Source organism: Monodelphis domestica, chromosome 1 (assembly GCF_027887165.1).
Source record: "Monodelphis domestica isolate mMonDom1 chromosome 1, mMonDom1.pri, whole genome shotgun sequence".
Taxonomy (NCBI): Eukaryota; Metazoa; Chordata; class Mammalia; order Didelphimorphia; family Didelphidae; genus Monodelphis; species Monodelphis domestica.
The window spans coordinates 158,984,210-158,998,229 of record NC_077227.1 but is presented as its reverse complement, the minus strand read 5'-3'; the positions used below and the strand labels follow the sequence as shown (position 1 = coordinate 158,998,229).

The following is a 14,020-nucleotide window of genomic DNA, read 5'->3' as shown; positions in this document are numbered from 1 at the left end:
GGCTGGACCACCATGTTTTCCAATATGATGGTTAGGGCTAACAGACTTCATTAACTAAGAGTTACCATTTACAGATAAATAAGAAACAGGTCTACACCGCCTAAAACAAATGCTCCTAACCTTGTTATCCTTAACAAAGCCAAAAGATCCAGCCAAATGGAAATTGCAAAGGTGACAGAAGGTTATTAAACAGATCAAAGGAAATGTCTTAATATAGTAAGTCTCTGGACTATCAACTTCTCTGCTTTTATATAGAAAAAGTAGAAAGAATCCTGAACTAGGATTAAGGAGATATAGGCCAAATATAATCGGTTAAAGCTATTTGGGGTGGGTTTTTAACAGCTCTGGTTATAAGTGAAAGTGACAGATCAGATCTCAAAGGCCTTTTCCAAGCTGTAATATTCTTATTACTTGAAAGTAATTCACTTTTATCTACTAAAATCAGTTATACTTATACATATTTTATATGTATACATATACATACACCCTTACATATATGTGAAAATATGAATATTCATATATGCATACATATCCTGTCATGTTAAAATGAGATGAAAGCTAATCAAATCCAAATCTTTAAAATGTCAAGGAAGCTATGGGGCAAAGTACACTAAAGAGATTAATTTCACCTTCTTCTGAAACACTACACTGGTCATAACAGGAAGCAGAATGTGGACAATGCTTGGATTCCTCTAGCTAATTCTGTTGCTCCATTCCCACACATTTCCCAAAAACAAAACCAAACAAAATAAATCCTTCATCTGACACAACACTGACAATAACAGAATGTGAACCAAAATACAAAAGAACAAAGTATACAGTTGGGTATCTCAATACTTAATGAAATACCTGAAAACCTAGATTAATACTAAAATATCTTACCCTTTCTAATCTTATACCAAAATGATGGACAATATTGATGATAAACCAACAAAATAACCAAAGGTATATTGACACACACATAATGAAAAGAAAGCCATTATTGTTCAAATGTTAAAAAAAAAAAGATGAGAGCAGAAAAGCTATTGTGTTAAGGATTACAGAAGAAAAGGGAAAAGCAAAACAAAACAAATTAAAAACTACATTAAAGGAATAATTAACTGTGCTCCTTAAATAATTAGCAATGATCAGGTATTTAGTTTTCAGAATATTTAGGGTCTATATAACTTTTTTCTAATAAAGCATTTCAAATTCTAATTAAAAAATACTTTATGGAGGAATTAAAAAGATGCAATAGTGTCAGAGGAAAAGCCATGATCCCAGTAGTGGAATATTCTAACAACAGTAACTTACAAGAAACTACGCTATAAAAACAGATTGTTGATTAACACAAACTCATAACAAAACGCACATAGCTATCACAATAGTGCTGTAATAACACTTGGCTGCTGAATTCTTTCAATATATTAAATATCTCCTTGGAGACAAAATTACTTTACATTTTCTTAAAAGACAATTTATTATAGCTTTGTTTCCTTCTCATTATCTCTTAAAAATATATCTAATGATGAAAACAAAACAAATTCTAAATAACTTACATAAAGTGATACTAATGTGTGATAACAGACTTTGGTTTAATATGATGGTTATTATTTAACATTATACAACAACCCATTTTCATGACAAAACCATAAGACAATATAATATTTTGTGTTCACATGGATCAAATAGTACAGTACACTATTATCATAGCATGCATAAAATTAATAGCCTAATGCTGCTAGCAACTTAAATAATTGATAAGTTTTCAATTAAAAAGGCAACATTTTCTGTTTACCGAAAAATGTATGTTTGTACTGGCCTGCAGCCAGAAAATGTTTTCATTTAAACAAGTGTAGGATACTGTTCAAGTCTCCAAAAATGTAAAACATTTTCTCCTCTGTTATGAAGTCTATGCCAAACCAATTCCTAACCTCTTGAGTCAGTAATAGTGATTTACATCTGTGTAGCAATTTTCAGCTTATAAAGTCCTTTCCACACAACAAACTTATGATTTGTGTCATATAAGAATTATTGCCCTCATATTATACATTAGGAAATGTAAGATCAATGAGGATTGACTAGCCCACAGCCTCATTCAATAAAGAGGAGAAATGGGTCCTGAATGGCAGCTCTTTTAAGTCTATGCCCTATATACTTTCCACTATACCACATTACTACTGGGTTCAACTATGACTTTGCCAAATGAAAGTGATCTACTGTTCATAATGGAATGGAGCAGAAAGATCACTAGTCTTAGAAGGAGAAGACCAGAGTTCTTATATTAGTTCTAACACTAGCTATGTTAATCTGGGTAATTTCCTTAACTTCCAATTAAGAAGACTGGGGATAATAACATTTGCACGGCATGCTTCCCAGGGTTGCTTTGTATTCCTTACAGCACTACTTAAATGTGAATGATTATTGTTATAATTCTTTCATTGACCTTCATTAACAGTGGATATGAAGGTCAAAGAACTTAAGAGTAAAAATAATTACAGAGTTTTATGATGGTTTTTAAAAACATATAATAAATTTAAGAAAATGCATAAAAACTGTATCTAAAAATAATTGTTAAAAGTGTCAATAATTCTTTTATCTTATCACTTCAATTCTTGCCATAAAAGCATATTGGTGCACATATATAGCATTAAATAATAAATCTCAGTGCCAGTTACTATGTGGCTATGGTATAGCCATGGCCACTATTTTCCCTAATCCATCTCTGTTTAGAGTTCAAAACAACTACCACTGAAATCACTCAATGGAAATCCTAACACCTGAACAAATAACAGGTTAAACCAAATGAAAAATTAATTATGCTCTCTAATAAAGGTAAAGATTTTTGCTTTCCAAGTTTTGTTAAATATTTGAATTTTTTCTCCAAATTAAAGAAAGGGTATTTGGATAGAAGAAAAAGAGTCAAACTATGTCTTTACACTTTCATTGAGAATCACAAAAGGGAAAAAAAATCTCTTTATATTCCCTAAAAGAAGAATGTCCTCCTTAGGAAAGATAAGATTTGTTACTCATTAGAGTTCAACTACCTTCAAGAATCTAGATAACAGCATGTGCCTAATGTTATTCTAAATGTTATTCTAAAACAATGAATAATTAGAACCTAAAATCAAGAAGCTAAACAAGTAAGCCCTGAGGGAACTTCTGGATAAACATGGCAGCAGTCAAGAAGCAAGACTCTTCCTCTCCTCAGCATGCACTGATATAGACTACATCAAAAGACCAAAAAACAAACAAACAAACAAACAAACAAAAAATTCATGAAAACAAAAGGACTCTACAGTAGGGCACAGAATTGAAGGCATGTGGGATTTGGGCATTTCCAAACTATAAGGGGGTGAAAAGCTCCCCTCAAAATGCAAGCTGATCTACCATTCCCCACCCTACCTATGGAGCCAGCGTGCACCAGAATCAGCGAGTGAGAAGCACCTCTAGGTCCTTCGGAGCTGACTAAGACTACCAAAGACCTACCCCAGAGAGCAGCAACACCTGAAACCTCAGCAGGCTGAAGAGCGCAGACCGTGGGTGCTCCCAGGAAGATAACACAGAGAAGGGCAGCAAATAGCAAAAGCTTCAGAGATTCAAGAGCTTCCCTCAGGCAAAAAGCCTTGCTCCTTAACACCATACACAGGGAGCCTTCCCATCTCATTCAGATTTCTGACTAAAAAGGGAAGGAAAAACCTCCACAGTGACAGCAAATTGTGCCCAGGAGATAAAACCTCTCTCTACCAAAACAAACAAACAAACAAACAAACAAACAAAAACAAGATGGGGTTAACCCTAGAAAATTTTTATGGAGGAAAAACTCCAGCTACAGAGGAAATACAGGAGAAAATTCAAATGAACCCAAAACAATCCAAAAAATGGAAATTGTCCACAACCTCTTGAAGAATTTAAATTGGACCTTATCAAAAAGATGGAAGCCTTCTAGTAAGAAAAGTGAGAAATAGTTCAAAGAGAAAATAACAGTTTAAAGTACAAGAACTTCCAACTGGAGAAATAGCTAGAAGCCATGAAAAGCAGGATAGACCAAACTGAAAAAGAAAACCAGTCTTTAATGAACAGAATTAGGCAACTGGAAGATAATGATCTTGCAAAACAACAAGAATTAATAAAGAAAAGTCAAAAGACTGACAAAATAGAAGAAAACATAAAATATCTCACTGACAAGATGACAGATCAGGAAAACAGAGCAAGGAGAGAGAATTTGAGAATCATTGGTCTACGTGAAAATCCAGAAATAAACAGAAATCTTGACATCATACTACAAGAAATCATCCAGGAAAACTGCCCTGATGTTCTTGAACAAGATGGAAAAATAGACACTGAAAGAGTTCATAGAATACCCTCTACACTAAATCCTCAAAAGACAACTCCCAGGAATGTAATTGCCAAATTCCAGAGCTTTCCAGCTAAGGAGAAAATTCTACAGGAAGCCAAAAAGAAACAATTCAGATACCAAGGATCAACAACCAGGATCACACAAGACCTGGCAGCTTCCACACTAAAGGAACACAAGGCCTGAAACATGATATTCAGAAAGGCAAAAGAATTAGGTCTTCAACCAAGGATCACCTATCCATAAAAACTGACTATACACTTCCAGGAGAAAGTATGGGCATTCAACAAAATAGAAGATTTCCAAGTATTTGTAAAGAAAAAACCAGAACTAAATGGAAAGTTTGATGTCTAAACACAAAGATCAAGAGAAACATGAAAAGGTAAATAAGAAAGAGAGGGAAAAGGGGGAAAATGATTTTTTAAATTCAAACTGTCTTCTTTAAGGGCTACAATTAGATCAAATTATATATATTAATATATGGGGAAAATATTATTTGTAACTCTCAAAAATTATGTTCAATATTATAGCAATTAGAAGAATCATTCACAGGAAGACTCTGGGACATTAAGGGCTATAAGATGATAGAGGGAAAAAAAGAAAAAAGGGAGGGGAGTAATTGAAGAGGGCACCAAGACATACTTGAAGAAATAAAATAAATAGGATAATCTTTATCACACAAAGATACACATGGGAAGGGGAGGGGAAGAATACTCTTATAAAGAAAGGAAGAGAGTGCTAATAGGTAATATCTAAACCTTACTCACAATGAAATCAATTCTGAGAAGGAAGAGCATCTAGATCCATTGGAGTCTTGAATTCTATCTTATCCTACAGGGAAAGTGAGGAGGGAAAACTAAGGGGGTAGAGAGGAGGAAGTACAAAAATGGAGGCAAAGAGAGGGGGGAGGAAACTTAACAGACCCTAAAAAAACAAGAAGGTAACAAAAAGGGAGGGGCAAGAAAGGGAAGCATGTTGAGGGAGGAGATCAGGGGGACTGATTAAAAGTAAACTACTGGTTTAAAAGGTTATAACAAAAGAAGAAAGGACAGAACTAGGAGAGGATATCAAAATGCTGGGGAATACACAAGTGACAATCATAACTTTGAACGTGAATGGGATGAACACACCCATAAAAAGAAAACAAATAGGAGAGTGGATTAGAATCCAAAATCCTACCATATGTTGTCTACAAAAAACACACCTGAGGAAGGTATATATTCACAAGGTTAGAATTAACGGTTGGAACAAGGTCTATTGGGCCTCAACTGATATAAAGAAGGCAGGAATTGCAATCATGATATCTGACAAAGCCAAAGTAAAAATAGATCAGATTAAAAGTGATAGGGAAGGCAAATACATACTGATAAAAGGGAGTATAGACAATGAGGAAATATCAATAATCAACATGTATGCACCAAATGGTATAGCATCCAAATTTCTGAAGAAGAAACTAGTGGAAATGAAGGAGGAAACAGACAGTAAAACTATACTAGTGGGAGACCTGAAACTACCACTATCAAACTAAGAATAATCAAATAAAAAAATAAATAAGAAAGAGGTAAAAGATGTGAATCAAATTTTAGAAAAATTAGAGTTAATAGATATATGGAGAAAAATAAATAGGGACAAAAAGGAATACACCTTCTTTTCAGCAGCAAATGGTACATTCACAAAGACTGACCATGTACTAGGGCATAAAAACATGGCTAACAAATGCAGAAAAGCAGAAATGATAAATGCAACCTTTTCAGATCATAACGCAATAAAAATAATGATCAGTAAGGGTACATGGAGAGCCAAATCAAAAATTATTTGGAAATTAAATAATATGATTCTCCAAAATCAGTTAGAGAACAAATCATACAAAAACAATTAATAATTTCATTGAAGAAAATGACAATGATGATACATCTTTCAAAATCTATGGGATGCAGACAAAGCAGTACTCAGGAGAAATTTTAAATGCTTTGGTTCATGTATTAACAAATTAGGGAGGGCAGAGGTCAATGAATTGGAAATGCAAATAAAAAAACTTGAAAGCAAACACATTAAAAATGCCCAGAAGAAAACTAAATTAGAGACCCTAAAATTAGGGGGGAAATTAATAAAATTGAAAGTGAAAGAACTACTGAACTAATAAATAAGACTAGAATCTGGTATTTTGAAAAAACAAACAAAATAGACAAAGTCCTGGTCAATCTAATAAAAAAAAGGAAAGAAGAAAATCAAATTAACAGTATCATAGATGAAAAGGGAGAACTCACCTCTAATGAAGAGGAAATTGAAGGCAATCATTAAAAACTATTGCCAATGATATGGCAATAAATATGGCAATCTAGGTGATATGGATGAATATTTACAAAAATATAAATTACTTAGATTAACAGAAGAAGAAATAGAATTCTTAAATAATCCCATATCAGAAAAAGAAATTGAACAAGCCATCAAAGAACTCCCTAAGAAAAAATCCCCAGGGCCTGATGGATTCACAAGTAAATTCTATCAAACGTTCAAAGAACAGCTAATCCCAATACTATACAAACTATTTGACATAATAAACAAAGAAAGAGTTCTACCAAATTCCTTTTATAACACAAATATGGTACTGATTCTAAAGCCAGGCAGACCAAAAACAGAGAAAGAAAACTATAGACCAATCTCCTTAATGAACATAGATGCAAAAATCTTAAATAGGATACTAGCAAAAAGAGTCCAGCAACTCATCACAACGGTTATTCACTATGATCAGGTGGGATTTATATCAGGAATGCAAGGATGATTCAATATTAGGAAAACCATCCACATAATTGACCATATCAACAAGTAAACCAACAAAAATCACATGATTATCTCAGTAGACACAGAAAAAACCTCTGACAAAATACAACATTCATTCCTATCAAAAACCCTAGAAAGTATAGGAATAGAAGGAACATAAAGAAGGAAAAGTATTTATCTAAAACCATCAGCCAACATCATCTGCAATGAGGATAAACTAGATGCATTTCCAATAAGATCAGGAGTGATACAAGAATTATTTATCACTTTTATTTTATTTATCATTATCACTTCTATTATTTAACATTGTACTAGAAACACTAGCAGTAGCAATTAAAGAAAAAGAAATTGAAGGTATTAAAATTGGCAATGAAGAGACCAAGCTATCACTCTTTGCGGATGATATGATGGTCTACTTAAAGAATCCTAGAGAATCAACTAAAAAGTTAGTGTAAATAATCAACAACTTTAACAAAGTTGCAGGATACAAAATAAACCCACATAAGTCATGAGCATTTTTATATATCTCCAACACATCTCAGCAGCAAAAATTAGAAAGAGAAATTCCATTTAAAATCATCCTAGACAACATAAAATACCTAGGAATCTATCTGCTGAGACAAACACGGGAACTATGAACACAACTACAAAACACTTTCCACACAATTAAAACTAGATTAAACAATTGGAAATAATATTAACTGCTCAAGGTAGGATGAGCTAAGATAATAAAAATGACAATCCTACCCAAATTTATTTATTTACTTAGTGCCATACCCATCAAACTACCAAAAAACTTTTTTACTAAAGTAGAAAAAACCCTAAAAAGTTCATTTGGAAGAACAAAAGATCAAGGATACCCGGGGAAATAATGACAAAAAAAAATGGCCTTGCAGTACCAGATCTCAAACAATACTATAAAGCAGTCGTCATCAAAACAATATGGTACTTGCTAAGAGACAGAAAGGAGGATCAATGGAATAGACTAGAGGTAAGTGACTTCAGCAAGACAGTCTATGACAAGCCCAAAGATCCCAGCTTTGGGGACAAAAATTCACTATTTGATAAAAACTGCTGGGAAAATTGGAAGACAGTGTGCAAGAGATTTGGATTGGATCAACACTTCACACCATACATGAAGATAAACTCAGAATGGGTGAAAGATTTGAACATAAAGAAGGAAACTATAAGAAAATTATGTGAACACAGAATGGTATACATGTCAGACCTTTGGGAAAGGAAAGATTTTAAACTCCAGGAAGACTTAGAAAAAGTCACAAAATGTAAAATAAATAATTTTGATTACATCAAATTAAAAAGGTTTTGTACAAATCAAACCAATGTAACCAAAACAAAACAAAACAAAAACAAAAACAAGTCATTCTCCAATTGATAAATGGGCAAGGGACACGAATAGGCAATTTTCAGTCAAAGAAATTAAAACTATTAGTAAACACATGAAAAAGTGTTCTAAATCTCTTATAATCAGAGAGATGAAAATCAAAACAACTCTGAGGTCACACCTAGGAGATTGGCTATCATGACAGCAAAGGAAAGTATTGAATACTGGAGGGGATGTGGCAAAGTCAGGACATTAATTCATTGCTAGTGGAATTGTGAATTGATCTAACCATTCTGGAGGGCAATTTGGAACTATGCCCAAAGGGTGCTAAAAGACTGTCTGCCCTTTGATCCAGCCATAGCACTGGTGGGTTTTACCTCAAAGAGATAGTAAGGAAAAAGACATGTACAAAAATAGTCATAGCTGTGCTCTTTGTGGTGGAAAATAATTGGAAAAAGAGGGGATGCCCTTCAATTGGGGAATGGCTGAACAAATTGTGGTATATGTTGGTGATGGAATACTATTGTGCTCAAAGGAATAATGAAGTGGAGGAATTCCATGGGAACTGGAACAACCTCCAGGAATTGATGCAGAGCAAAAGGAGCAGAACCAGAAGAACATTGTACACAGAGACTGGTACACTGTGGTACAGTCGAATGTAATGGACTTCTCCATTAGTGGCAATGCAGCGATCTTGAACAACCAGGAGGGATCTATGAGAAAGAACACTATCCACATTCAGAGGACAAACTGTAGGAGTAGAAACACAGAAGAAAAACAACTGCTTGATAATATGGTCGAGGGGAATATGATTAGGGGGATATAGACACTAAAGGAACATCCCAGTGCTAACACCAACAGCATGGAAATAGGTTCTGATCAAAGACACACACAATGGAATGGTGAGTCAGCAAGGGGAAGGATAGGGTGGAGGGGAGTGAGGAATACAATATGATTTCTGTAACCAAGGAATAATATTTGAAATTGACCAAATAAAATTTAAAAAAAGAAGCATTAATGAGGATAACAAAACATATATAATAGGTATATCCCCGAATCTGGGCATTAGACAAATATAGATAGTTTATAAGTAAATACTGATGATCAGAAATAATCAGTATGATCATATAAATCAATGGCCATGAAGTAACAAGGCAAATCTTTCCAGTTTTGAATTATAAAAACATGTCCAACTGCGTGGTTCTACCAGAGATAAACAGTGATGTAAACAATGAAGTTGGGTATGAGAAAACAACTTTCTTTTTTGTGTTGCCTTATGCATTATTTTTAAAAACAATGTTTAATTTCAGAATAGTTAATTCAGTATATCAATAACAGAGCTAGAACCTTCAAAAAGCAGTTCTATTCTCTGCATTTCAAGAAACTGAGGAACCCAGTCGAATTCTCAATAAACGAAGACTCCCACTGAAGCTAATGGGAAGTGAATGGAAAATTGAGTTTTCCAAAACTCTGTTAATTATATCATCTCTCATGTTCTCATTTTCCCAACTCTAAAAATAAACATTTCAGAGGAATCATTCCTATTGTTTTATAATTTGTATTACAACAAAGCAATCTGGTACTTTTAGTTAACCCTCCACCAAAATTATACCATGTGACTACTGACCAGTGAGAGAAGTTTAAGTGAAAAGGCCATCCCTTACTAGGTACAGTGCCTTTAATTTTTCGAAGTGCTTTCATATGTTTTGGTATCATAGAAAGAGCAAAGATTAGGACTCAGCATACTGGGATTCTAGTTTCATCTCCTCTACTAAACTGCCCAAACTCTGTAATCATTTGGCCATTTTTTCCTTATCTATAAAATGAGGGGTTTGACAAGATGATTCTCTAAGGTCTCTTCAAGTTCTAAAATAATGTGATTCATCTTATCCTTTAAAACAACACATGATATAGAGGTAATAAAAATTATTCTCAACTGACAAATGAGACACAAAGGTTCAGGTAAGTCTAAGGCATAAATAAAACCTAAAAATCATAATTCCTATTCCTGTTCACTTTCTACTAGACATGCTGTACAAATAGCTATCTCAAACCAGGGCTCAGGCATTGCTAGGACTCTCCAAGAAAAGTTGAATTTTTAACATTTAGTCCTAGATCTTTAAAAATATATCCATCCATCTTATTTATCCATTTCAGTCAAATACAAATGTTAATGCAAATTTTCAGGGACATTCAAAACAAAAAGGATGTCATTTCTAGATATAGTCAGTCACATTTATTCAATAAGTAACCTTAGATTCTCTCTCTCCTTCTCTGGCATGTGAGGCATAAAAATAACAGAAAGTACATCTTTAAATTATGTATCTATATTAAGCCTGCAGCTACAATATGACTGTGGTCTGCTGGAAGGGTAAAAGAGATCCCCAGTTGAAAGTAGATTTTTAAAAATTTTTTAGAGCCCAGGGGTTCATTTTTAATGAGCCGTTACTTTAAGTACTGCATAAAAAATACAGAAAATTGATAGTCCATTTAGTCTGCACTATACCTAATGCAAAAGTCATTAAGATGCATTACTCTTAATGTTCATGATATGATCAGTAAGTGTACAACTCTTTTGAAAAGTGTTATGTATGCCCTTAACTTTCATGTACAATTTTTAAACCTTACAAATAACATAGGAAAATGTGATAAATGCCATATACTATCTAGTTTTTATATCTTACTAGGCCAGAACAACATTGTCAATTTTGCATCAACATTTAAAAAAAACAGTTCTTATGCATAATATACCTACATATGACAACATAGCCTTCATTTCTTCATCACTTCTTACAGTAATCCGATCACCATCCTCATCTTCATCTGAATAAAAAGCAACATTATAAAGATAAGATTTCAAATGTCATATTTTGTAAGGAAAAACAAGTATATCTATAAATATCATTTGAGAATGTTGTAATTAGTCTCTCTTTTGAACTGATATCAAATAAAATCTTAATGCTATGTTCTTGACTCAAGGTAAAATTTGAACTTGTGCTGAAATTAGGACAATTGAACAGTAGATGGGGAATACTAGATATGGTGGCCTCATACATGTAAATGACTACACAGTGATGTGTGGAATATTTACATTATATTTCTTACAATTGTCCTTCACAATTAACTCCAGGCAGAATCAGATCAAAAGTCACACAAGAAAAGCAATCTTCTAACTTTTATGGTCTCACTTGGTCTTGTACCAAGCATGGTAAAGTTTATTTTAATCACCTACTTCTTTGTCAAATGTAGTTCTAGGTGACTTTTGGCTGTTTCCAGATTTTAAATACTCTTTTAAATTTTTTTATTTAATTAAATATTTCCCAATTACATTTTAAAATTTTCTAACTTTCACTTTCAAAAAATTTGAGTCCCAAATTTTATCCTTCTCTCTCACCTGTCATTCACCTCTTAAAAAAGTAAGCAACAAGAGAGCAATCATATACATATATTGTATATACACAAACACACACATATACCCCACAAGAAAAAGTGGGGGGAAAAAAGGATTTTTTTAGAATTATCTTGGATCACTATCTTGATGAAAGTAGTTAAGTCTTGCACAGTTCATTATCATTATAATATTACTGTTACTGTGTACAAATGTTTTCTTGGTTCAGTTCACTTTGATTCACATCAATTCAAGAAAGAAAGCTTCCTAGGTTTTTCTGAAATCATCTTGCTTATTTCTTATAGCACAATAGTACTCACTCATAATCATCCACCTCAATTTGTTCAGACATTCTCCTATTAATAGGCATCCCCTCAATTTCCAATTCATTGCCACTACAAAAAGAGCCGATATAAATATTTTCACACAAGTCTTTCCTCCTTTTCTTTGGTCTCCTTGGAATATAGACCTAATAGTGTGGTATTGTTGGGTCGAAGAGAATGCACAGATTTATACTGCTTTGGCATAGTTACAAAATGTTCTTAATATCAGTTGAAATGGTTCACAAGTGCCCTAATAATACAACAGTGCCCTTATTTTTCCACATCCCCACCAGCATTTGACATTTTCCTTTTCTGCCATGTTTGCCAATCTGATATGTGTGAGGTAGTACTTCACAATAGCTTTAATTTGCATTTCTCTAATCAAAAGTTATTTAAAGCATTTTTTCATGTGGCTATTGATAGATTTCATTTCTTCTGAAAACTATCTGTTCAAATTCTTTGTCCATTTACTGACTGAGGAATGGCTCTCATTTTTATAAATTTGGCTCAGTTCCCAATATATTTGGGAATTGTGGAAGAGGCATGAAGGAAGAAAGAACTTCATGCATGCAAGACAGAAAGCTGGGGACCTCATCTGTCAATCAAGGTGAAGATTCCAAATAGAATGTTCCCAGGAAAGTGAATTGGAGGCAAGCCAGGCCAAAGGGGGAAGAAGCTCTGAACTGGACTCTGTTAGCTTCTGTCCTAGGCTGAAGGCTCTTGGCTTTGGAGAGGGGAGGCAAGAAGAAGGTTTTTGTGTGGCTGATGGTGGTAGTTGAACCAGAAGAACTGATTGTATATTTGAGATTGGAGTTGAAGGTAGAAGAAAGAAGATTAAACAGTTGTCCTCCATCTCCTTGACAATCTCTTGTGTCACAGTTGTGACAGGACTGACATTTCCCATAATCCTATCTCTCATTATAGATTAGGGAAACCCTCATCCCTCTCACCTCATCTTACTCAGTTCTCCATCCTGTTGTTCCCTATAAGCCCCCTTACTTGAGAAAGGAAGAGAAAAGAGTGTTTCCTCATAAACCGCAGAGTCCACTTCTGGGGGAGGGGGAGAGGGGATATCTTTTCTATTACAGAATTAACCCTTTGGCAAAGAAACTTGCTGTAAAAAAATTTGATTCCAGTTTAGAATACTCTCAAGTGATGACTTTCCCTCAAAAATTTACAACAGGCTCTAAAGACAATTCCAAATGAATTCTAAAATATTTTGTGCAATGGCAGCACAGCCTCACAAAGAGACTGATTTAAACACAACACTGTTCATTAGAATGTATAAACTCTAATATGTTTATTCAATTTATTTTTATAAAGAAATAAAAAGGCCAAAAATTGTTAAGACTTCAGAGAAGTTTCACATATATACATCAAATGTTTTATATAAGAACAGATTTGGAGGATGCCATATTTTTTAAGCACTGAGCATCACAAAAAAAAAAAAAAAAGCAAAATTGTCTTAATAGACAGAAATAACAGTGAAATCAAGACCAGCTGTTAAAATCAGACCATGACCTAGTTAGAGAAAAGGTCAAAATCATCAAACTAGAAGAAAAAGTAATAGCAAGTAGAAGATAATTGCCAACAATTTCAAATTTATCTATGCGAATGAGTTATTCATGTTTGATAATTATTAAATGAACAAAAGCAAAAAATAACCTTTATTATATATATATATATATATATATATATATATATATTTATATATATATTTTTTTAAAAGCTTAATGGATATAATCACTGCAAGAAGAAGTCCAAAAAAGTTCAGAAACCACTCTAGCCAGCAAAACTTGATTTCCTTGGCAAGTTGAAAGAGTATGCCAAGAGAAGATATCAGATTCAAG

General features: G+C 33.5%; 1 protein-coding gene across 5 annotated transcripts in view; it reads right to left on the bottom strand.

Moving 5' to 3' along the window:
* The window catches only part of MAP2K5 (mitogen-activated protein kinase kinase 5), a 316,196-nt gene that overhangs the window by 256,319 nt on the left and 45,857 nt on the right, over nucleotides 1-14,020 (bottom strand). For all 5 annotated transcript variants that reach the window (XM_001376370.3, XM_007479616.2, XM_007479617.2 and 2 more), the window contains one exon: nucleotides 11,215-11,282. In XM_001376370.3, coding sequence (XP_001376407.1) covers nucleotides 11,215-11,282 — 68 coding nt within the window. The remainder of the gene's footprint in view (nucleotides 1-11,214; nucleotides 11,283-14,020) is intronic.